Consider the following 26,150-nt stretch of genomic DNA (forward strand, 5'->3'; position numbering starts at 1 on the left):
GATGACCTATATTGAACAACTATAAATAGGTTGTATTTGCATAAATTTAGGATGAGCAAATCAAGAGAGCTCCCACAAAAAACATGAGTGAGAGGTAGAAACAAGAGTTCTACCAAAGATATAAGTGAGAGAGATGGGCTCTCGCAAATATTGTTGTACAATTTTTATTAATGAATCAATGATGAAAATACAATTTTGTTATACAATTAAGGTCCATCAAAACTTACACGTGCGTCCTCAAATTTCTATCAAATGGATCATCTAATTCTTTTAGGAATTAGAAAGGGTAATACATAGTACAAGTTCGTAAGATTGTTGAATATCTTAGATTGAGGCATAAGGTACAATTAGCCAATTAGGTGATGGGAAAATGTATTGTACGCTTTAGCAAATACACATTAGTGATTAGTTATTGACATATCTTCCATCGTTAATCTTCAAAGTTACTATAGATACATAAACTTATGAAACATAAGCTTGTCTAGGATAAGCTGTGCGGATTTACGTGGCGACTAACATCGAAAGGATCAAACTCAAAGCTATTAGCTGAATCTTCAGACTCATCTAGCATGTAGAGCCCCTATGGTAGCTTTCTCATCCATGCAGGCACAAAACTTGGAGAACCCTTCATATTGTTTTAATCATTCGTCCAGCCTTGAATAAATGTACTTTGATCCGAGTACATTGACCTAAAATAAGATCCCAACCTTAAAGTTAGATTGAACATGATATTAGTTCTCATTTACAAGCATTAAACTCGGCACATAATCAAACTTGTAAGCATTTCATTTTCATATTCACACAATTAGTAACAAAGGCAAGACTAGTCCACTACAAGATTATGCATTATTAAAGACGGAATTTGAAAAGGATAATATAAGTATTTCGAACTTATAGTGATAAACCAACATAATTCAATTAAAAAGGAAAAATACTTCAATTAAAACTTTAATTTGTAAAGAATGAAAATGACAAAAGAGATTAGACTGGAGGATGTGAAATTTCATTGATGTCGGGACTAAATGTGAGGAACTTGTTGAACTACCTTACAAACAATATATAGAATTGCGAGGGGAGAAAAGAAACCGATGGATCCACGTCATCCACCTTATTGTGAACAAGATTATTATTTTTGGAACCTAATTATCAAAAACTAGTCGTTTGACCCGTGCAAGGCACGGGCTAGTCTTAGGATATAGGATAGTTTATATGTGTGTTATTTTTTTCTTAATATTTGGGTGGTTGATGAGTGTTCGTATTTAGTTTTTTACTCCGTATGTTTTATTGTTATACGTAGTACGAGTAGTTATTTTGTAATTTAGCCAAAATAGGTTATAACTACACTAAAATAAACCTATGAAACGAACCTAACATATCTTTATTTTATGGACAAATTAGTTATCTTAAAGATATTACATGTCTTGTTAATTGTATAAGACTTCTACTACAAATATTTTTTGGAGTCATTGTATTTCATTAGTAAGGATAATTTCAGATAATTCGCCTAATTTTTTATTTCCTCATAAAATAAAAAATAAAAAGTACAAGAGTACGTTGTACGACAAATATAATGCAGGCGCGCACCTGAGGAACATAAATGCGGATTTCGTATAATACGTGAATTTGTTCATGCCCAAACTTGAACCTCGCTATTTTCACGAGTCCTGAAATACACCATACACTATAGTCATGTACAAATATTTAACCATCAAAATAATCATATTACTACCTCATAAATCATAAGAAAATACAGTACAGATAAGTGCAACTCTAATAAAGTTTTTGGTATGATATCTTAACTAATATTCAAATCCAGGAAGAACCTATGAACAACTTTTTTGTGCTTACTTCTATCATCCATCTCCGGTGTATACGTGATGTGATTGGGTACGTAATACTAATACGACCATTAAACTCAAATAATATCACTTATAATTTGAGTGCAAATTTTTTTTATGGAGTATGGTTCAATAAAGTAGACGCCCCCAAAAGTATAATTGCGAATGGAAACAACCTGAAATTGTTTTGAATATGTATGTACTCCGTAAATCATTTTATTCAAATGTTGAAACTTCACTTCTTATAAAGAAAAAGTCAGAAGGTGAACTACTAACATCAATGTCAATCTTGCCGAACTTTCCCCGCTTTCTTCTTCTGTTAATTGACCCATGTTTCCGTTGATATCTGTCTCGACAGAGCCAAGGCAAGATCGATGATGATTGACTCTGACTTATTGGCGATTAGTAGTCTTGTACTCTTGTATATGCATTTAAAGTTGCTCTTTCTGGAGAAGGTCAATCTTTCTTTTTAAATGAACCATATATGCATGCTAAAATTTCAATGGTAAAAGAAACATTTGCAACGTACATTGTAAAATTAGGCATTATTAGAGAAGAATTTTGAGACGGATACTATAAGCATCTCAAATTTGAGACAGATTATTAAAATTTTGTCTCTAAATAAAAATTGATATTGAATTGTATATGGAGTTTCAAAGTTCCTCTCAAATTTATAATGGATTTGCCAAAATTTCGTCTCAAATAATTTGAGACACCTTCTATAGGGGGACCCTATTTTTGTCTCAAATCCGCCTCTAATCATCATTTTGAGATGGAATTGGACTAATTAGAGACGAAATTCCTAAATGAACAATTACGATACTTTTCTAAAACACAGGTATTCAACAAAAAAACTCAATGAAACTAAGTAAAACACAAAATCAAACCCAGTGAAAATTATTAATTTTAGGTAATACCAAAGACAAAGTCGCAAAAAAGTATGAATTTTTGCATAGGGGTTATATCCGGTGACTTATATTTTCGTTCACTTACCTGAAAAAATAATAATTCAGTATTCTCACCAATCAATCATATTAATAGCTAACTACTCCAAACTCACGAACTCCAAACGTACGTCTTGAATTTATGTCCTTGATGAATCAATTATTTGATTTGCTAAAATGGTGCAATAAATAATTGGGAGGAGAAGAGTGAAATTTGAGATATCAATTTGGAGAAACGAAGTAATTGTCAATTTTAACTAAAATAAATAAATAACACTTAATTTGAAGGTTGAATGAGTGAGCCAATTTAATGGAAAATTAATTGGTTTGGAATGTTGAAAGGGGGAGAATCAGAAGATGGAGTTGGTTTTTTTTTTTTAGGAGAGTGATAGATGAGACACGTGTCTTTCTAGGTATAGAATTTTTTGAGAAAGTTTGGTTTTCTTTTTTAAATACCAGGTATTGATGATTGATAGTAAAGTGAAAGGAGGGAGCAGAAAGGTGAAAGGAGATGTTTTAATCCAATACGAACTGAATCAAATCGACATTAACCCAAACTCCAGACACAATCCCGACTAACCTGACCATCGAAAAACCAAATTAAACCGGATTAGGCTTGATCTATACCCGAATCCGGCCCGAAGTTAAAGTGATCCGAAATAACCAATTCTGACTGAAAGCTATCCGAATCGATCCAAATAACCCGTTAGTCAGGTGTACTCATATGGTTGCACCAACCAAAAACGGGCACTAGTACTGTAGTACAGTTACGACAGTGAACTAATGAAGTAAGAACACAGTCGACTACCATTGACGAGTGACGACACTCAACACAAGATCTTCTTCTTCCTTAGATCTCTCTTTCTCTCTCCTCCCTCAAAAATGCCGCGAACTTCTCCTTTGCTACCAACCGCCGACAACCAGCCATACTCCAAATCCGAAAAGACCAAAAGGCCCTTCATCCCATCTTCTCACACCTCCCGCCCACCCTTACCCTTTATCGTATTTTCCATTGTCTGCCTCCTCGTCGGAATCTCCGGCACCATTTTCTCTCTCCTCACTTTCTCCCGCTCTAATTCGCCCCCCGTCTTCCGCTGCGGCCGCGTCCAGGATGCTTTCCGTGGTCACTACTTATCGACGGTTCAGAATCGACGATCCTCCAAGATCAAAGATGGCGGGAACTCCCTTGATCGGCCCAAGTTCTTAGGGCTTGTTGGGATTTTGACTGGGTTTGACTCATTTGATCGAAGGGAGGCTTTGAGGAGTACTTGGTTTCCGTCTGATCCTGAAAGTCTTTTGAGGTTTCCCCCATTTATAATCTGCTCTAATTTAATTTAATTTTAGCTAATTTCTGATACAATGCAGTGAGAATTGCGTGATTTTTGTTGGGATTACATTGATTTTGTTGCGAAATTTGTGTGATTCATATTGCAGATTTGCAGCTAAATTGTGTGACTATTAGTAGATCAATGTTGCATTTAGATTTGAAACATAGATTGCACATTGTTTTTGGTAGAGAGAAACCACCCCCCGAATCTTTAACCAACCACTGATTGCACGTTGTAACTTCACTACTAAATTATAAACTAAGCAACTATTATGTGATCCAGGATTTATTTTCTTTATTTAAAGATCGTTTTGGATGCCTGAGGAGGTATTATGATAATAGATGCAGATGATTTTGTATTGTCATTGGCATGCTTTATCAGGCGCAACTTCTGTCCTATATCCGGTTAAAGTTTTACACTGTTTCACATTCTCATGTCGTTGTGAGAGGTTGCTATTTTAAACCGGGTGTGGGATGGACATTCTGCCTATTGGGTGGTTTATGATTAGGTAATGGAGTCAAGTTTCTTGTTGGGTGTGCTTTGAAGGGCACTTAGTATGTCCATTTTTGTACCCTGGAAGCCATTGTAAGAGGAGCTAGCTTAACATAATGTTTTCCATTTCTTTGACTAGGAGAGTTCATGTCTTTGCCACTTGACTTGCTATTTTCAATTATATTTTTGCTCCTCCATTTGTTTTTCTTTTTTTTGTTGCGAATGAGGCACGAGGGCAATATAAATTACAAAGGAGTAGGGGGAATTCGAAGCTGAGATCTATCGTCTTAACCACATGGCCAAGACCTCATTGGTGTTGCTCCTCTTTTTCTGAAATAGACTATCTTGCCCCGTTAATCATGATTCGTATGTAGCTTGTAAAAGTTCCTTCACATAAAAAAGCGGATTTAATGCTTTTGTTATCTTCCCCTTACTTTTGTATCTTGTCAAGTTTATTTCTTCAAATTTGTTTCCTGGTGTTTTTTCTGGAAAGATTTAGGTTTAGTCGACAGGTCAAAGCTGCAAAACTGACTCCATTTTCAATATGCCAAGCGAGGCACCCATTTTAAAAAGAAGACGGTTAATCAACTAAGATATAAGTAGTGTATGAAGGCGTGCAACCTTTTACAACAATACTTCTTGAGGTTATTCGTTTTTGGCCTAAAATAAGGTTGTGTGTAGTTCACTGGTGTTTTTCGGTGATCAGGTTTGTCCCGATCCCATCATGAAATACAAAGTATTTTGAAAAGTAGATATGAGTTTTTCTATTGTGATTATGTTTTTTTATGTGATATGATCTAATATGATCTCAAATAATCAAATGAATTATAATGTCATGCAATTAGGTGAACTAAACATAGCCTCAATCTGATGGTAAATTCCAGATGAAGAGAAATAAAGGAATGCTTTGGAAGTTTCAACCTAAACAAATCCATTTCTAGTTTTTAACTTATTTTATTTTATGTTTGCGACTTTTTGGGTTGAGAGGAAAAAATATGGATGTAGACTAATTTGAAGCAAAGTTTTGTGACATTGCGGTTGAAATAGGATAGTAAGATATACTTCAGAAAATGGGAAGGAAATGTAGGATATTGTCATTAAAAAAGATTGGAATTATTCTGTAACCTTGCTTGGTAAGGTAAAAAATTGAGGAGATGGAATATATGTCAGGAATTATTCATAGATAAATTAGAAGCAGAATTCCAGAAAGTTCTACGTAGAATGTGTTGATATTTTCGGCCTTTTCCCCCTCTTTCATGATGACAATTCGGATTTCTACCTGATGCAAGTACCCTTTTTTTTTTTGACATGATCTAGTGCAAGTCCAGTAATTGCTTGAGATGTTGAACTCCAAAGTTCTATATTCATATGGTAGATAATCTTGTATATTATGTTCACTGTTGTATTTTGCCGCCTGTAGGTTGGAGCAAGCTACTGGTTTAGCTTTCAGATTTGTGATTGGGCGTTCTAAAGATGCTAAAAAGATGGCTGCCCTTAACCAAGAGGTGGATAAGTATAAAGATTTTATGCGTATAGATGTTGAAGAAGAACATGCTAGCCCTCCACACAAAACGTAAAAGTCGTATGCTTTGTGGTTTGACAGTATCTTTAACCCAATCGAGTGGAGAGACACCCTAACACCTGTTTCATCTTGTCCTTTTCTCTTCCTTTGCAGCCTGGCATTTTTGATAGCAGCATTTGAACTTTTTGAAGCAGATTATTATGTTAAAGCCGGTGATGACATATATTTACGTCCAGGTATGCATATGTAGTTTCACAATTTACAGATATGGGTGTAAATTAGATGAATTTTTTAGAATTACAAATTTAATATGAAATATTTTATTTCGATTTAATGGGTCCAAATTTGGGCCACACTAATAGCAACTAGCAAGTCCAATCCAACAAGGTCCAAATACTTCTTTTACGAGTCTTAATGTACGGAGTAATCCAATAATATCCAAAATTCCAAATACTTATTTATGATTCTAAATCTTATCCAAACTGCTCTAAATTATAAGTTCACTTCTCTATTTCTTCTAGGCCTGTAAACAAAGTAGTCTAAATCTAGTCCTTGACTTTGTCTACAGAGACCTGCAGAAAGGTAGTGGAGTCCTTCAATGTTCAATAAGAGGTTATGAGAACATCACGAGCAGATTTTAATCTTCTCGCCGACATCTCTACATGATTCCTTATGCAAAAGCTAACCCCTGCACTTCCAAATTAATACTCTATGCTAAATATAAAAATATCAATGTTATAACAACTTAATTTAGCTAATCATTTTCCAAATTGAAATGAAATGAAATTATGTATTTATCCAATATTAAAACTAATACGAAATACGAAGTGTGTTTTTCTGAACTTTGGACTCAAGTTAGGAGTTTGGTCTATAAAGGGTCTAGTGAAAACCAGTAATAAAATCCAAAATTCTTTAATTATATTCCAAACTTCATCAATATATTTCTGAGTCGAGTCTGCTCCTGCCATTCTCCTGACTGGACTTGGAAAGTTATCTAAATAGCACACGGAGTACATGCCATTTACAGATTATAATTCCTGAAACAGGGAGTACAAAATAACACATTAACACTCTATCTTGACTTTGTCAGACAGGCTTGCTACACTTTTAGCCAAGGAGCGAACTGATGCTAGGACTTACATAGGCTGCATGAAAAAAGGACCTGTCATCACTGACCCAAAAATGAAATGGCAAGTGAAAATTGAGTTCTATAGTGTCATTGTAAAATTGAGATTAGAATTGAAGTCTCAAACTGATTTGTTTGTCATGCAATTGTTTTTCAGGTATGAAAGTCAAGGACACCTTATTGGGAATGAATACTTCTTGCATGCTTATGCTCCTTTGTATATGCTATCTGCTGAAGTCGTTGCTTCATTGGCTTCTTCCAGGAATAACAGGTAACCCCTTCCCCCTCCCTTTTCCTCCCGCTTCTAGTGTTGCTTCCTTTCATATCTTATGGCTCACTTAATCTTCGGTCTTTCTTTCTTTCACTTACTGATTCAATGTTGGATTCATATTTGTTGGCCTGATTGAAAAGTTAGTGGCTTTGATTTAATTCCCCCCCTCTTTAGCGAGATTTGGTATGTGTTATGTCATGGTCATAGTTTACGCGTAACATTGCCTTAAAGTTTCCTTGCATTGCACGGATATATTACTAATTGTGAACGTGAAGAGTTGGTATATAGGTATTATTGAGTGGTTGAACATTAAGTAAATGGTTTAGAAGTTTCTTAAGAGGCTTTCGAGATTTATCTTTTGTTTGAATGGTGAAAGTTGACAATTTGTGTTATGGACTGTACTCTAGTTAGGATCAGGAAATAATGTCATTGGTTTTGGAATATGATTTGAAAGATGTTAATATTTTACCTCGACATATATTTGAATCAAATAAAGGCCCGGAAGATCCTGCTGAGTAGTTGCTGGAGGTATTTGATATTGTGTAATTGAGCTGTATGTGAGAGTTAGACTTCAGAAGCATGCAAACAAAAGCTGTGTAGATGTGAAAACATATAGATGAAGGTCATAAATCTCAAAATGTTGAATGATAAAAAGTAGCTTATGAACTTGTATAGAGCAAACTATGATCATCAGTGGTGTGTCTCATTGTCGTTGGGGCTAGAGACAACTCTTAGAAGTGAGACAATAAAGATAAAACTGAATTGCACGATAGCGCTTTAGCTATTAAGAAAGTGGTTGGATATTTCGGCGAGTCTGCGTGATGTGAAGCCTTACCATTGTGAAGTTGTTGTGTATCACCCACTGAGGGCGCTGCAGTTTATCTGCCCTCAACAGAATGAATTCTCAAATCTAGAATACCATTTTGATTGAATTGCTGGGCATGCCATTATTTGTTACCTGCTTATACTGAGATTAGACTCCGAATTTCCCATTTTGTTTCTAGTCTTTTCTCCCCGTTCTTATGCATTGCTTAAAATGTGTTTCCCTCGCAGTTTGAGAATTTTTAGCAATGAGGATGTAACCATTGGCTCATGGATGCTAGCCATGAATGTTCATCATGAAGATAACCGAGCTATATGTGATCCTCGTTGCACGCCAACATCGATCGGAGTGTGGGATATTCCAAAATGTTCTGGTGGGGACCATCTTCCTCTCGTCACTCTCTCTTTCTTTCAGATCAATTATGCTTATATAGTATCTTTAAAGCTATGTTCAATTGGTTGATTTATCTCTTTGAGATATTACATTTCGTGGTTTGTGTTTGAATAGCATTTGTATTTTGTACTTTTATGACAGTATTATTAATGACAGAATCTGGGATTTGCTGAGCAGGTTTATGCAATCCAGCCGCAAGACTAAAGGAACTTCATGAGACTAGTATGTGTTCTAAGAGTCCAACGCTCCCACCAGACGAGGATGATGATAGATAAGTTTTTATATGTTCGTTCAATTAACCCTTTCACTTCAAGCATGGCTTTGTTCCTATTACTCGAAATGCAATCAGAATGGATAAATGTCACAAGAATGAGTAGATTTTCAGAAGGGGATTATGCCATTGAAGTCCTGAAATTTCATATAATGTACAATAGGCATTCTTTACCCGGGTGATCCTTGTATTTAGGGTATAGTAGAATTTCTTTTACAGGTATTAGGAGGAATACTGGGTTGTGTTAATATTCAAATAAAAACGCATGGGTCTTTTTGAAAACTGAGTTTATTCTCAGTTTGCTGTAACTAATCCCACTTTAAATTTTCAGCATCGTTAAATTTTAGGTGATAAAACCCTTGTTATATGCATCCTTCTCCGATGGTTGATTCTGCCTGTGCCTGCAAGATGCCTAGACTATCAGCTGCGGCGTTCTGCAAGAAAAATTACAGGTACAAAATTGTTTGAAGATTACATTAGTTCCATGTTTTAGTTAATAAATGTACTCTAGTCTATTCATTCATTTTAGTTTTAGGTCATTGACAAGGTAAATCTTGTATTGGAACGGTTTCACGATATAGTCATTGTGAGATTAGAGCGACTTTCGTGTATTATTGTGAGATTAGAGCATAATTTTCTATTTTTTCGATGAACTTGCACTTTTAGGGGCCAACTTTTGGTGTCTCGTGTAATAAGTTAGTGTAATATACCGAAGATTCACAAATTCTTATTTACAATGGGTATACAATAAATATTGTACATCGAAGTAAAAGTTGACTTAAAATGCTTTAAAGTTACATTTATATATGTAAAAGTTATCTATTTTTTAATGATAAATTTTTTTATTTGAATAAAAAATTATTTCTTCAAAATCACTAATAATGTATAAATTAATCATTTAACCCTTTAAAATGTTTATCTATCAACTTTTTAATTTTATAATATAAAAGTTACAGGAAAATAGGTTAAAGTTACGAAAAACTGCATAAAAGTTATCTTGGTGTACAATAAATTTATTGTACACCTTGTGCGCGCAAGACCTTTTGCCGAAGATTTACTTCTTTAATTGTCGTTACCCCTATGATTTTAGTGACGCGAGGGTAAAATTAGAATTTATTACGGAGTATATTTGTTGCCTTGTTTTGAGTTGATAATGTGATGAGTATTCCCAAAAATGCGCATATATTCCCTAGTAATAAAATAACGGTTGTTTGTGTTCGACGTCTTCAATCGCTAAAACGCCCTTGTATTTATGGTGAAATGACGATTTTAACCTTCTAAACCAGGGTTGGGCCGTCCGGAAATATAAAACTTTATATTTTCTATATGCACTAGAAATCAAACTAGAGAAAACAGTCACTTTCCTGAGAGATCCGTGTGTATTTTGATATTTCTTTGAATGTTCATTATGAGAGCATAATTTTCTGCATTGTTCTTATAGAGGTATGCTAAAATCAATCTAAGGTTCGCCGAAAAAGTTTCCAACATCATTGGACCACCTCCTGTCATTCAGTTTTAGGGCCGAGCCTGTAGTAGAATAGTAGTATTGCTGAGGATAGCGCGATCAAGTTCGTATATATATTTATATAGTGTGTGGTCTGAAGTTGGCCAACACTCTTGTTGTATCATAAACAAACAACAAATTGCTTGTTTTCGACAGAAATAACGCCAAATTATTTTGGACGTATTTTTTCATATACCATAATATATTACCATACGAACCTATCTCAAATATCAACTTGCATGTATTTTTTAATAAATATAAAGTTTATATTTGTATAAAATCAATGATATGATGAATTTGATGATTCATATAGTCATCGTTGTTTCTACATCTTACACTACTCTGCTGCTAAATAAATTCTCTTTGTCCCATTTTCTCAGAGATTTCAGGTTTTAACTTGACTGATAATATCCCAAAGACTTATTTTATTTATTTATTTATTTTTTGGGTGTAATTTCTAAGTTGTAGCTGAACTTAGCAAGTCTAAGACCAATCATATTTTGTATATATGGTTATATTGATGCGCATTTAACTTAGCTAAGTGTATTCAGAAACAAGATAAATTTTGTTTAGGTATCAGAAAATAAATTGTTTTCCGATAGCTAGCTATGAATTTTAATATGGGGTAACCAGTAATTACATGTACAATAGCTATTTAGAAATATGGGGTAATAGTAATACATGTACAATCTCTTACTCCGTAGTTTAATTCTTCCATTGCAATATACACTCTTACGACCTGTTTGGTAGTCAGTAATAAATGGTGTAAATGAGAATGAATTTATACTTATTTTGTTCATTAAATATCGTACTATCTTGTTTTTTATACACTATGACTTTGTCATTTTTTTATGATTCATACGTAAGGAAATTTGTAACCATGTGGGATCATGTTAGATTCATATCGATATATATTTTCTAAATATCAAATTCTTATAGCTTTTACTTATACATGATTTCAGATATTAAGAGTCAAAGTAGTGTGTTGGAGGAGTAAAAGTAAATCATGGTGTAATATTTAAGGAACATAGGAAATATGTAAATTTATGGGGAAATCAATTTCCATTCTCATGTTAATGCTACTTTACTCAAAATTATCTATTTTTCCTTATAAATTCCATTAACTTTCATTACCATTTGGGAGTGGTATTAGGTGGAAATGCAAATTTATGAAGAAAAACACATAGTTTGAGACAAAATTCCATTACCATGGACATCATGATGTTCTTCTCTTGCCAAATAACACTTAGATTTATTCTCATTCCCACCATTATATTACCGACTATCAAACGGCTCATTAGTACAAAATTGTACTTCTTATGTCCCAAAAATCTGTTTTTCCCCATGATTTTCATATTTTGAAGTGTTTTATACTTTTATAGAACTCACTTTATTTTTATTTCTAAATACTCTTTTACTCTCTCTTAGATTTTTTTAGACTCAATAGAATTTGATCAATCCTTTTTTCTGTCGTTAAAGTGGAGAACTGAACCAAGAATTCTCTTTCTTCATCATCAATCGAATCACTGCTTGCGACCCAGGATTCTATTTTATCATCAATCCAATCACCGTTCACCCTTTTTCTTTTTTCTTATCAATGAATAGATCTCTTTACTTGTCAGAAATTCCTCGAGTGACTTTACCATTTCCATAAAGGATATAATTGACAACTCGAAGTTGCACATTATCCCTTTCCTGCAACAAATCCCGAGGGAAAAGTGTTGCTAAATTGATACCGTCCGTTATTTCATATGGGACTACCGGCCGAACCAAAACAAAATATTTTTTCTTAGTAGGGGTGATCCGTTGGACATAGATCCATTTTTTAAAATTTTTTGTGTCCTTGAAATTTTTCCCGCTTGGTGGTATCAAAATGCCACTGTGTCGGGATGTCTTATCTGTCTCCCCGGGAAAATGGTATATTCTGGTGTCCTAGGCGTAGAGGAACCACACCAATCCATCCCGAACTTGGTGTTAAATTCTTGGTGGATGTGGTTGTATTTTAAGTGGGTAGGTTGCGCAATTTAGAAGGTGAACCATGGTGCACGATAAGCATGGTGCACCTTAAGAACACTAGTATATAATTAAAAGAACATCTGGTTACGTGAAAAGAACATGAATATATTTTTTATTTATATTTTTAATAAATAGTGAAAATAATATATTATTTTTTATAACAAAAAAGTGAATTATTATAACACATGTTCTTTTGTTTATGCACATATGTTCTTTTGGTGCACCATACTCACTATACACCATGGTCCATTGTCCACGGATTGGTTTTTCCGCGGCTGGGTTGGTTGTCGGCGGGTGTAGTAGGATTTTCGGCGGGTGTAGTAGGGTCTTCGATGTGTGGGTGGGACTTTTTGATGGTTAAGACGGGGTCTTGTGGTGGCTTGTGAGGGTGGGGTCGTGTCGGTGAGAGTTCCGGTGGTGGAACGGTACAGGTAAGGGAGACGGCGTGTGGGTTGGGCCGTGAATGGATGGGTGGTGCATGGTGGCTCAGGGAAAGGGAATGACAATATATACTAGACATCCCACTAGCCTTACCCGACCCAACCGAAAAAGTGCAGGTTTGGAAATCCTCAAAATACGCGTTTTTAGACAAAAGCTCTAGCCTGGCCCGAAAATACCGCTTTGACCGAAAAACTTGTAATAAATTTATGGGTTCGGTCATGAGTTTTTGTGTTAAAACCCAACCTATCCCGATTTTTGATCTCCTCTAAATAGCCAATACCTAGGGCCCGGGGGTAGGGAATGAAAAAAGTAAAGTCGTAAAGGAAATGATTAAAATAACATTATAAACAACAATAACATGTAGAACTAATCCTTCTGATTCTCTTCCCTTTCCCGGATACCCCATACCAAACCCCCCTAATTGTTATTAAGTTCTCCCATTAATGTTTGTATGAGGAAGACATATCTGAACACCTTTTTCTTGGCACGATCAGAATTTCTCTAGGTTAGGACTCAAAGTTAAAAGTACAAAATTAATTGCCATTTCTTAGCGCCTATAGAAATCTAAATGGAAGAACACTTATCACTGTTGGTAAGCCTCTAATTTTAAGCACAAAAATATTTTGCAAGCGTAAGACTCTCAAAAAGTCAATTCTCTTTTATTATTTTTTAATCGAATCAAATAAAAACTTCCTTTCACCATAGCTACGATCGTATTATATGAAACATTCTGTATACCCTCTTTTATATCGCTGTATTATTTTTCAATTTTGTTTAGAAAAAAATAAAACTTTCCTTTGTTAACGGTTATAAAAAAGGACAATTATTGTAGTTAGTTTTTATAACTAGTTTATCGGCTTTTGAGCCCTTGCCCGAGCATCATGCAAATTGGGGATGGTCTAATGTCTATTTTACAATGACTAGGCCTTTTAATTGAATTTTGAGAAATATATGTGTTTGAGATTCAACCATTCATTTAGACCTAACCGAAGTCCAACATATACCGAGACCAGTTATAGGACCGCCTTTTGGAAAATTCGGCCCTAGCTAGCTCATGCTCAACATTAGAGGAAGAGCTTGAGGTTCTCAAATAATAGCCTTTACACAAAGATTATTTAATGATCGAATTTTCTTTTACGCAAGCACATCTGGCAATCCAGGGCCTAGCTAATAGATTCCGTTTAATTCCGATTCGAGTTGATTCATGCCAATTAGGAAGCAATACATTTTCCCAACCAAAGAGTAGTGTTATTTGTTAGCCCTAAGACTTGCTTTAATGATGAAACATATGATTAAGGAGTACAAATCTAGCATGACCAATGAAATATGCAAGTGCTAGATAAGGTTTGCATAGTAAGTTGCTAGAATAGAGGACAATAATAAACAATCATACATCCTTAATTTCTTGTCCTTATTACGATTTGATTGATTTCTCTATTTATAGTTTTCCTTTATGTGTGTTCGTGTGTTTCCCATAATGATTGAGCATATACATTTCCACGTCGATCGATTTTAAGATGTTATATGCATCACTAAAAATAATTTGTGGTTATCTAAGATATTAATTTTATGTGATCCAAAAATCTTGATATAATATATAGATTAGAATGAAATTTGTCTTAGCACATGGAAGATCACATTTGGAGGTCACTTTGGGAGACCATTTGGGGGGATATGAATCAACTTGATTTGATAGTCTATAATGTTAAAACCACTTGGTTTATATATAGGCCAAAATTGGTCTTTTAAGCTATATTCATGACTCTAATAAAGCCACTTATCCCCTTTGTATGGAAGAAATTTTTTATGGGATGAGGATAATCTCGAATTAAAGGTTTTAATTAATATAAAAACACACACCTAATACATTTTGTGTTGCATTGGATATTTTGGACATAAATAATGATAATAGTTAAGTAGGGTCATTTATGACCTTTTAGAGATCTATATGCGAAATAACAACCATTTGAAATGGAGATTAGTTTTACCACCCTAAACAAATTATCTATAGTTTGTTACAAATAAATAAAAATTACTTCTATCTACTAAAAATAGTCAATTTCATATATTTGGTCATATGTTTGTTACAAGGAGATTGAGTTTTGGATGATGGGAAAGGCGCCATTTTGTCCCTCCCTAGAAGAAGAGACTGGGCAACGCACACAAATGCGCGCATTACACTTTGTTTCTAAGAAAGGAAAATATTAAATAGATAGTACGGGAGGGGGGAGGGGAACAAGTTCACTTATTTAATAACTAGTCTTATATGCACACTATGCGTGCGAGATTATATAAAAACTAAGAATTGCGTTATGTCAACTAATCACAATAAATAATATGCTAAAAAAATTGTTCAAAAATTTTATATGAATCAAAATTAGATATAATCTCTAGTTAAAAGCATTTACATAGTTGTAGTACTAAAGTAAAGAAAACTAACATATAAATAATGTGTTTCTTAGAGAAATTGGAAAAAAGGATTACGAAAATTGATTGACTTTTTCCTTAGAGAAATGGGAAAAAGGATTTAGGTTTTGATAGCGAGGAGAGAAATAATGTCGTTGAGTGGATTATTTGGATTGCAACATTGAGCGACGTTCCACTATTTGGACTGCATCATTGGTTTTTTTAAAATGGAGAGAAATTAAGGGGTTATGAATTAAAATGGATATAATTGAGGGGTTATGAATTAAAATAGAGAGAAATAAGAGATTTTATCATCTTTTCCCAAGTTATTAGCTATTTAACATTAACAAACATAAATTATGGAGAAGAAAATTAAGGGGTAATTGATTGACTTTTTGACTTTTTTTTTTTATTATTATTTTTGTCATTACATGGGTTAGTTTGTTGTAATTAAGTATTTGGTAAATAACAAATTCCTTTTAAAAGTTTCTGACCCTGATTTTGGTGGGTTAAGTTAGCTGTAATTAAGTACTTCGTATTTGGTAAGAAAAAATTCATTTTTAATACTTTTTGCCAGTTGTTACTTGTTGTTTCATTAGTGGCGTAATTTTGTGGGTGGGCCTATGCTATCTTTACTGTGATTAAGTTAATTTTTTGTAGTTTTTCTTATTATTTATGACTTTTTCTCTTTATGACGTTTTTTTTATTATGGTTATTGACTGATTTTCTCTTTTTCCTTTGTATTGTATTTAATACTTATTGTTAATATAATTTGTTGTTAGTAAGGGCATATTAGTCTTTTCTATAGGGGACACCAAAAGTGTATTTATTAAAATAACCTCATGTGTTCCCTTATATAATAGAGATTAACTGGTATATAAACTTTTTCTGCAACGCCTTTTATTCTTTTAATATATTAGTATAGATAGGGGAATGAAGGGGATGGGAGGGAGAGGTCGGGCAAAGGGATGGAATGGACAGTTTCCTTTAATAAACACCACCCTTTTAAAATGGGGATTACTAATCTCTATATATTAACTAAAGGAAATAATGCCCTTGGTCCAAGTATGCATTCTATGTTAAGTCTAATAAATGCGGTTCAGTATTAATTAACAAGTTAATAATTCAGTGAGATCAAGTGAGCTGAATGCCTAGCTAGAGGCCGCTTCAGTTCAAGTGTAATTAATGATATTAATCCACAGCTTACTCTTGACTGAACCCGTAGGGTCACACAAATAGTACGTAAACGGATCAAGTATTTAAAGGCATTAGATACTCCATCTATGGATATTCGGAATCGACGGATCTTGGTTTCAGTGGGAGCTGAGATCGTCACAGGCAAGAAATGAATACTCCGGAAACGATGATATTGCCGGAAACGGAAATATGGATCGTATCGGAAATATAAATATTATCCAAGTCGTAGATGTTGCCGGAAACGGAAACATGGTACGTATCGGAAAATATTATCGGAAAATGGAAATATTGCCAGAATCGGAAATATTGCCGGAAACGGAAATATTGTCAGAATCGGAAATATTATCGGAATCGGAAAATAATTACGGAAACGGAAATATTAAATATTTGTTCGAAACGGAAATTGATTCCGGAATCGGAAATATTAAATATTGTTCGTATCGGAAATGAATTCCGGAATCGGGAATTTAATCGGAAGCGTATCGTACGAATTAGCATCGGACGAGGCCCGCTAGACGAAGGCCCAGCACGAAGCCAGGCCGTCGCCCAGCGAGCCAACGCACACCAGCGCACACCAAGCCTCGACCAGGCCCAGCGCAAGGCCAGGCCCAGCCAAGGCCTTGGGCGCGCGCGCGCGGAGCGCAGCAATGGGCCGAGCGCTGTGCGCCTAGCGTGGGCCGCAAGGCTTGCGCGGGTGTACGGTGCTCGTGCATTGCTTGTGCGGGAATCCTGAAGCAATCAGGATTCGAAGTGTGATTAAATCCTAAAACTATTAGATAATGATTATTTAATTAGAGTCCTAGTAGGGTTATAATTAAATAAATTAGTATCCTAATAGGATTCCAAAACCCTTTCCATAACTCTATAAATACGTGCCTAGGGTCACATATTTTAAGAGATAATTCAAGTATTCAAAGTGAGTTTTTGAGAGAAAATTCAGACACATTTCTTACCTAAGAGTGCCGAAAATCTTTAGTACCTTAAGGGCGATTCTAGTTGGTCAATCTTAAGGCGGATCCGGACGTGCTGTGGACTATCTACGGAGGGACGACACTTGGAGTCCTAAAGACTTGTTCTTGTTCGGTTCGGGCGCAGCTAGGGAAGGCACGCAACAAAGAGTATGCATCTAAACTATGCTATATGATTATGTGTAAATAATATGTATTCCTGGCTAAATGGTTTTTCCACATGATTTATGAATTGTCATATGTATCATAACCTAACAGTGGTATCACGAGCCCCTTATTATTTTCATAATCTAAATTGCATGAACATGGTTAAATATTACAAATTTGCATGAATTAAAAGGGGTGATTAATTTTCGTAATTGTTAATTAATTGCAAATTGCGTTTATTTAATTATACGTACGCAGTTTTTCGGCAGTTTCTTCGTTACTCATCCAAATCGAGTGATTTTTGTGTCAATTCCGCATGTAAAAGGCATTCTAAAATTTTGACAAAATTAATATTTTTCTGCCGAACCCAGAATTCTAAAATTCGAAGCCTAACTATGACTTTTCGAAGGTTTTAGTTTTTCGAATGCAAAATTTCGTAAATTTAAGATGTTAAATTAAATATTTGCGATTCTTGTTGATAAATCTTGAATTTTTTATTGACCTACTGTATATGTTTAACAAGTTTGAATGCCTAGCCTTGTTAATTATGCAATCTAATTTGTAATTATGATTAATTAGTTGAAAATTAGAATAATTTAGAATTAATTTGATTTTCATAATTAATTATAATTTAATTAGAAACCTATGATTAAAAACCACCATAAAAATTGTAAATTTATGATAAATTTTAAATTTTTATGACCTAGGTTTGAATCCATAATAATCGGAAATCAATTGAATAATAAATTTTCGATTTTTCGCCCTAAAATTATGAAATTAATATTATTTATTAATTTGTCATTAATTTTAAATATAAATTTTAAATTTTTTATGCGATTCGTTCATATAACTTGCACGCACAAAGCAATGGACGCTTCGTGTTACCCTTAATGGGTGTTGTATAGTGCGGGCATGCGACGACGAGCAAGGGAGCTCGTCGCCCGTGCGGCACGAATGCAATGAGCAGGGGCATGGTGCACGAGCACAAGGCAGCAGCCCTGCCTTGTGTCGTGGGCCACGAGCTATGGATGAATGGGCATGGGCGAAGGCAAGGCACGGCAGTCGCGTGTGGGCAGCAAGCGAGCTGCGCCACAACGCGCACTGCCTCCTGCAAGCGCGCGCAGCCTCGCGCACAGCGAGCGCAAGCTCGCGTGCCACGAGCGCTGCGCCCAGCGTCGATCGCGCGCAGCGAGCAATTGCTCGCGCACAGCGAGCGATGGCTCGCGCACAGCGAGAGATGGCTCGCGCACAGCGAGCGATGGCTCGCGTGCATCGAGCGCTGGAGCGCGCGCAGCGAGCGCTGGCGAGCGCGCACAACGAGCGATGGCTCGCGTGCATCGAGCACCACTTGTGCGATGGCTTGCGATGGAAGATGCAGCAGCTATGCAACGAGCGCATGGGCTGCGCACACATGGCCAGCGATGGCTGTGTGCGTGTGGCCCATGGGCGTGCGATGCGTAGGGTGTTTGCGTTGCGATTAGATCGTTTTGAATGTTTAATTTGAAATTTTTCAGTTTACGTAATTTTAATTAATTTTAAAATTAATAATTTAAATTATTTTCTTGGATTTTAATTTTAAATATTGTAATTATAATAAATTTTATTTATTCTAATTATTTTACTAAAATTAAAATCATGAATTAATTTAAATACGACTGAAATTAAATTAAACTTTTTGGATTCAATTATAAATTTATATGAGCTTTAAATTTTAATTAAATTTGTATGTTTCCGGTTAGACTAGAAATACATTTTTATGTTTAAAATTAGTAAAGTATATGAATTTATTGGTTTAAGTGGGAGCCCTTTTAGTCATAAACTCTTGATTAGGTCTACAAATCCTTAAGGTTAAAACAACTTGATTAGAATTAATAAGGACTGAATAATTGGTAGATTATTGGTGCCCTTGATTAATTGCTGCAAATGTTTAAGTGATGCATAATGTGTTTTACTAACCAGCTATGTGGGCCATTCATGATAATGAATGGGTGAATGGTATATATTGTATATGTACTGTTTTGCAGGTTATGAAGTGACTAGTATGGCCCAAATAGGATAGAAAATATGGTCTGCGTACCATTAATTTGAATGTAATTGGTCTAAAGTACCAAAGTTGTTTTTCAATTCAAATATGGTCTGCGTACCATCAAATAGTTGTAATTAGTTTTAATTATAGCTTATCCTATTTGAAGAAAATGGTGCCTCCCACGGAGATTTTCAAGACGGACTTTGAAGTCAAAGCTTCAAGATGAAGTCGGGCCATACTAGATCACCTTTATCTTATGCATGCTTTAAGTTATTTATTGCTTTAAATATGTCTTAATTATGCATAAGATTATGGCTTGATTATGTTGCATGATTAAGGATTTTAGTTCACTTAAAATCTAACCAACATAGTAAGAGCCTTAAGTTCCAAACTTAAAAATTGAGTTAAAAGGTGCCATGCCAAAATATACACTTGCTTGGATATCCTTTACATCAATCTAGTAATAGTTTTCGCTCAGCGAGGTGTTACTTATTGGTCCTAAAGGGGCAAGGTACACAAATAATTGTGAGTACATGTTAGTTTTGGTGAAACTCAACGATATAAGTAAGGAGTCCTTTTATGTCGTGGCAAAATCGATAGGTTTACCTAATAAGTTCTTAGACGTACCTATCAACCAAGAATAGTTTCTAGACTATTAGCAAAAGGCTTTTGCTTACCTAAGATGTTCTAGGATTAAGTCGACAAACTGTGCTTAGTTCTTCAATGATTTTAGGATCTTGGAATCATTTTATTCACACCTGCCGGAACAAATAACTTGAATAAAATGCTTAATAAACATTGAATTATGCATGTATGCTAGGATTTAAGTTTATTAAGAGAAACTGTGAATGGTTATTTATTTGTTTATTCTTTTCAATTGTAGTTTTTAATATGGAAAACAACAATTCATTCAACATTCGATCAATTCTCGAAAAGGAGAAGTTGAACGGGAAAAACTTCCTTGACTGGCAAAGGAACTTGCAAATAGTTCTTATGCAGGAAGAAAAGGAGTATGTCCTAGATGAGGCGATGCCCGAAGCCGCAGGCGACGGGGTCACTCAGGCAGCCCTCAATCGTTGGATTGATGCCAACAAGGATGTGAAATGTCTAATGCTCGCCACCATGAGTGCGGATCTGCAGAAAACGTTCATCAACTCAGATGCTTTCACAATCATCAGTGAGTTGAAGAATATGTTCCAAGATCTGGCTCGAGTCGAAAGATTCGAGACTCATAGGCAAATTCTTGAGACCAAGCTTAAGAAAGGCGAGCCCGTAAGTCCACATGTTCTCAAAATGATTGGACTCATTGAGAATATGAGTCGGCTGGATCAGCAATTTTCTCAGAAAATGGCTATAGACACCATCCTCCATTCTCTTCATAGCGGGTATGATCAGTTCAAACTGAACTACAGTATGAATAGTCTGGAAAAAAAACGCTCACTGAGCTTCACGGTATGCTGAAAACCGCTGAAAAGACGCTCAAAAGTGATAAGCAGGATGTGCTTATGGTGCGTGGGGGCAAGTTCAAGAAATCTGGAAAGAAGAGGAATGCTAAGAAAGGTGGCAACAAGGCCAGCCCAACTAAGCAAACTGGCGCCAAATCTGTAAAGAGGAAGGTCAGTCAACCCACTTCTGAATCCGGATGCTTCTACTGCAAGAAGAAGGGGCATTGGAAGAGAGATTGCTTGAAGCTAAAGGAAGATCAGAAGAACGGAACAGTCGTTCCATCTTCAGGTATTTTCTTTATAGACTGTATACTTGCTAATTCAACTTCTTGGGTATTAGATACAGGTTGTGGCTCACACTTATGTTCCAATCCACAGGGACTAAGAAGAAGTAGAAAGTTAAGCAAGGGTGAAGTCGACCTACGAGTGGGAAATGGAGCACGGATTGCTGCATTAGCCGTAGGAACTTACTATTTGTCGTTGCCCTCCGGGCTAGTTTTGGAACTGGAAGATTGTTTCCATGTTCCAAGTCTTACTAAAAACATCATTTCAGTTTCTTGCTTAGATGCTAAGGGATTTTCCTTTTTAATAAAAGACAATAGTTGTTCGTTTTATTTTAAAGAGATGTTTTATGGATCTGCTAGATTAGTCAATGGACTTTATTTATTAGATCACGACAAACAAGTATATAACATAAATACCAAAAAGGCCAAAAAGGATGATTCAGATCTCACCTATCTGTGGCATTGTCGATTAGGCCATATAAACTTGAAACGCTTAGAAAGACTTCAAAAGGAAGGAATTCTAGAACCATTTGACTTAGAGGATTATGGTAAATGCGAATCATGTTTACTTGGCAAAATGACAAAACAACCTTTCTCTAAAGTTGGAGAAAGAGCAAATGAACTATTGGGTTTAATCCATACAGATGTATGTGGACCAATGAGTACAAATGCTAGAGGTGGTTTCAGCTACTTTATCACTTTTACTGATGACTTCAGTAGGTATGGTTATGTCTACCTAATGAAGCATAAGTCTGAATCCTTTGACAAATTCAAGGAATTTCAGAGTGAAGTAGAGAATCAATTAGGCAAGAAGATTAAGGCACTGCGGTCTGATAGAGGCGGTGAATATCTGAGCTATGAATTTGATGACCATCTGAAAGAATGTGGAATTCTATCAGAATTGACTCCTCCTGGAACACCACAATGGAACGGTGTGTCAGAACGGAGGAATAGAACCTTGCTAGACATGGTCAGGTCAATGATGGGTCAGGCCGAACTTCCATTAGAATTTTGGGGACATGCACTAAATACAGCTGCACTCACTATAAATAGAGCTCCGTCTAAAGCTGTCGAAAAGACTCCATACGAATTATGGTTTGGAAAGCCTCCAAATGTGTCTTTTCTTAAGATTTGGGGATGTGAAGTATACGTCAAGCGATTAATTTCAGACAAACTTCATCCAAAATCTGACAAATGTATCCTTGTGGGCTATCCAAAGGAAACAAAGGGGTATTACTTCTACAATACATCTGAGAACAAGGTGTTTGTTGCTCGAGATGGTGTCTTTTTGGAGAAAGATCACATTTCCAAAATGACAAGTGGGAGAAAAGTAGACCTCGAAGAAATTCGAGTCGAACAACAAACTCTAGAGAATGCTCAAGATGACATTCAGGATGAAACTCAGAGATCTTTAGAAGAATCTGGTGAGAATCATGGTCAAACTAGAAATGTTACCCCGCGTAGATCGCAAAGATATAGATCTCAACCGGAAAGGTACTTAGGTATTCTGACGAACGAGAGCTATGACGTTCTATTACTTGAAAGTGATGAACCTGCGACTTACAAACAAGCTATGACGAGCCCTAGCTCCAAGCAATGGAAAGAAGCCATGCAATCTGAATTAGACTCCATGTCTGAAAACCAAGTATGGGATTTGGTCGATTTGCCAGATGGCTACCAAGCCATTGGAAGCAAATGGGTTTTCAAACTGAAAAAGGACAAGGATGGGAAACTTGAAGTTTTCAAAGCTAGATTGGTTGCAAAAGGTTACAGGCAAGTCCACGGTGTGGATTATGATGAAACCTTTTCACCAGTTGCAATGCTAAAGTCTATTCGGATAATGTTAGCAATCGCTGCATATTACGATTACGAAATATGGCAGATGGATGTCAAAACTGCTTTCTTAAACGGCGTTTTAACAGAAACTGTGTTTATGACACAGCCTGAAGGTTTTGAGGATCCAAAGAATGCTAAAAAGGTATGCAAGCTAAAGAAGTCAATCTACGGATTGAAGCAGGCATCCAGGAGCTGGAATATACGTTTTGATGAAGCAGTCAGTGACTTTGGTTTCATCAAGAACGCAGACGAATCTTGTGTATACAAGAAAGTCAGTGGGAGCAAAATTGCTTTCCTAGTATTATATGTCGACGACATATTACTTATCGGAAATGACATTCCTATGTTGAACTCTGTCAAGATTTGGCTTGGGAAATGTTTTTCGATGAAAGATCTAGGAGAAGCACAGTACATATTGGGCATCAAGATTTACAGAGATAGATCTAAAAGGATGATTGGACTTAGTCAAAGAACTTATATCAATAAGGTGCTTGATAGGTTCAAGATGGCAGACTCCAAGCGAGGCTACCTACCCATGTCTCATGGAATGACTCTAAGCAAGACTCAGTGCCCAAAAACACTTGATGAGCGTAGACGAATGAATGAGATTCCATATGCATCATTGATTGGTTCAATAATGTATGCTATGATATGTACACGCCCGGATGTTGCGTATGCACTCAGTGCTACGAGCAGATACCAGTCAGACCCAGGAGAGGCGCATTGGACTGCTGCCAAGAACATTCTGAAGTACCTGAAAAGGCACAAAGATGACTTCCTGGTCTATGGTGGAGATGATGAATTAATTGTTAAAGGCTATACGGACGCAAGTTTCCAAACCGACAAAGATGATTTCAGATCACAGTCTGGGTTTGTCATCTGCCTCAACGGAGGAGCAGTAAGCTGGAAAAGTGCTAAGCAAAGCACCATTGCGGATTCTACAACTGAAGCGGAGTACATTGCTGCACATGAAGCAGCAAAGGAAGCTATATGGATAAGGAAGTTCATAGGTGAACTTGGTGTAGTCCCCTCCATTAAAGGACCAATAGCCCTGTATTGTGACAATAACGGAGCTATTGCACAGGCAAAGGAGCCTAGACACCACCAGAGAGTCAAGCATGTACTTCGTAGATTTCACCTTCTACGAGAGTTCGTTGAAAGAAAAGAAGTCGAGATAAGCAAAATTGGAACTGATGACAACATATCAGATCCATTGACTAAACCTCTGCCGCAGGCGAAGCACAACTCGCACACTGCAGCTATGGGAATCAAGCATATTGGAGAATGGCTTTGATGTCTCTGTTTAATGTTTTAAAGTTTTAGAGTTTAAATCTTTGTAAAACATTATTGGTTAATCATTCACAATAAATGAAAAGAATTCATTTTTCCATTTAATTTGTGGTTTATTAAATGATGAGTCCCTTCAATTTGACGATATATTCAAGATAGACTGTCAGGACCAGTCCTGTGACTAAGAAATGTCTATCAAGTGAACTTGAATGTCAAAGGTTGAAAATGGTCCCTAGTCGGAGTTTTCTATAAAATTGGACGCATAGAAAACGTTAGACGATTAGAATGCAAGATGACCAGTAGTTCTGTTTCTTGAACTATGTGGACATGGCAATGTCATAATCATTTGCATAGATACTTACTTTGGGAAGACTAGTATCGGACAAGACCTAAGAAACTTTACTGTAAGAGATGAAAATCTGTCATAAGTAAATTTCATTAAAATTATTAGACACTAAATCCTCAATACCTGAGTGATTTGAGATTACTTGTTTGAGAACTGGTTGCTTTGACGTTGACCAACCGTCGCACCGTAAAAGGAGGCTATAAAGGAAACGCTCAGGTAATCACCTATCAAACGAAGTCTAATCTCAAGATCGCAAGATTGGGATTGTCCTCCCATAAATCGGGATGAGATGCTTAAAAGTTGTACAAGGCCACTCGGAGAGCTAGAAACTGTGAAATGCATGGCCGTGCTCGGATGAATCATAGGCTATGATTATCTGTTTATTTGATCAGTTGAACTCTGAAACCGAGGAACACCTCTGGACATAATAAGGATGACAACTCTTACCTTATGTTCAAGAGCAAGCATCGAGCGACAAAGGAATTAGGAAATGCACACTTGTCCCTAAGGACAAGTGGGAGACTGAAGGAAATAATGCCCTTGGTCCAAGTATTCATTCTATGTTAAGTCTAATAAATGCGGTTCAGTATTAATTAACAAGTTAATAATTCAGTGAGATCAAGTGAGCTGAATGCCTAGCTAGAGGCCGCTTCAGTTCAAGTGGAATTAATGATATTAATCCACAGCTTACTCTTGACTGAACCCGTAGGGTCACACAAATAGTACGTAAACGGATCAAGTATTTAAAGGCATTAGATACTCCATCTATGGATATTCGGAATCGACGGATCTTGGTTTCAGTGGGAGCTGAGATCGTCACAGGCAAGAAATGAATACTCCGGAAACGATGATATTGCCGGAAACGGAAATATGGATCGTATCGGAAATATAAATATTATCCAAGTCGTAGATGTTGCCGGAAACGGAAACATGGTACGTATCGGAAAATATTATCGGAAAATGGAAATATTGCCAGAATCGGAAATATTGCCGGAAACGGAAATATTGTCAGAATCGGAAATATTATCGGAATCGGAAAATAATTCCGGAAACGGAAATATTAAATATTTGTTCGAAACGGAAATTGATTCCGGAATCGGAAATATTAAATATTGTTCGTATCGGAAATGAATTCCGGAATCGGGAATTTAATCGGAAGCGTATCGTACGAATTAGCATCGGACGAGGCCCGCTAGACGAAGGCCCAGCACGAAGCCAGGCCGTCGCCCAGCGAGC

The 26,150-nt window shown here is 36.0% G+C and overlaps 1 protein-coding gene across 1 annotated transcript; it reads left to right on the top strand.

Moving 5' to 3' along the window:
- Nucleotides 1-3,542: 3,542 nt before the first annotated feature.
- LOC110775984 (probable beta-1,3-galactosyltransferase 12) lies at nucleotides 3,543-9,792 on the top strand. The gene is made up of 7 exons (XM_021980569.2): nucleotides 3,543-4,083; nucleotides 6,023-6,175; nucleotides 6,278-6,360; nucleotides 7,215-7,314; nucleotides 7,408-7,521; nucleotides 8,575-8,717; nucleotides 8,915-9,792. The coding sequence occupies exons 1-7, from the start codon at nucleotides 3,665-3,667 to the stop codon at nucleotides 9,010-9,012; spliced, it is 1,110 nt and encodes a 369-aa protein (XP_021836261.1). The 5' UTR covers nucleotides 3,543-3,664; the 3' UTR covers nucleotides 9,013-9,792.
- Nucleotides 9,793-26,150: the final 16,358 nt, after the last annotated feature.

The sequence above is a fragment of the Spinacia oleracea genome, chromosome 1, assembly GCF_020520425.1.
Source record: "Spinacia oleracea cultivar Varoflay chromosome 1, BTI_SOV_V1, whole genome shotgun sequence".
NCBI lineage: Eukaryota > Viridiplantae > Streptophyta > Magnoliopsida > Caryophyllales > Amaranthaceae > Spinacia > Spinacia oleracea.

Excerpts from the sequence above, each read along its gene's own strand:
- LOC110775984 (XM_021980569.2), top strand. The coding sequence starts at position 3,665 with ATGCCGCGAACTTCTCCTTTGCTACCAACCGCCGACAACCAGCCATAC. Across the intron at positions 6,176-6,277 it reads GCTAGCCCTCCACACAAAAC|CCTGGCATTTTTGATAGCAG; the intron begins GTAAAAGTCGTA and ends CTTCCTTTGCAG. Across the intron at positions 6,361-7,214 it reads TGACATATATTTACGTCCAG|ACAGGCTTGCTACACTTTTA; the intron begins GTATGCATATGT and ends TGACTTTGTCAG.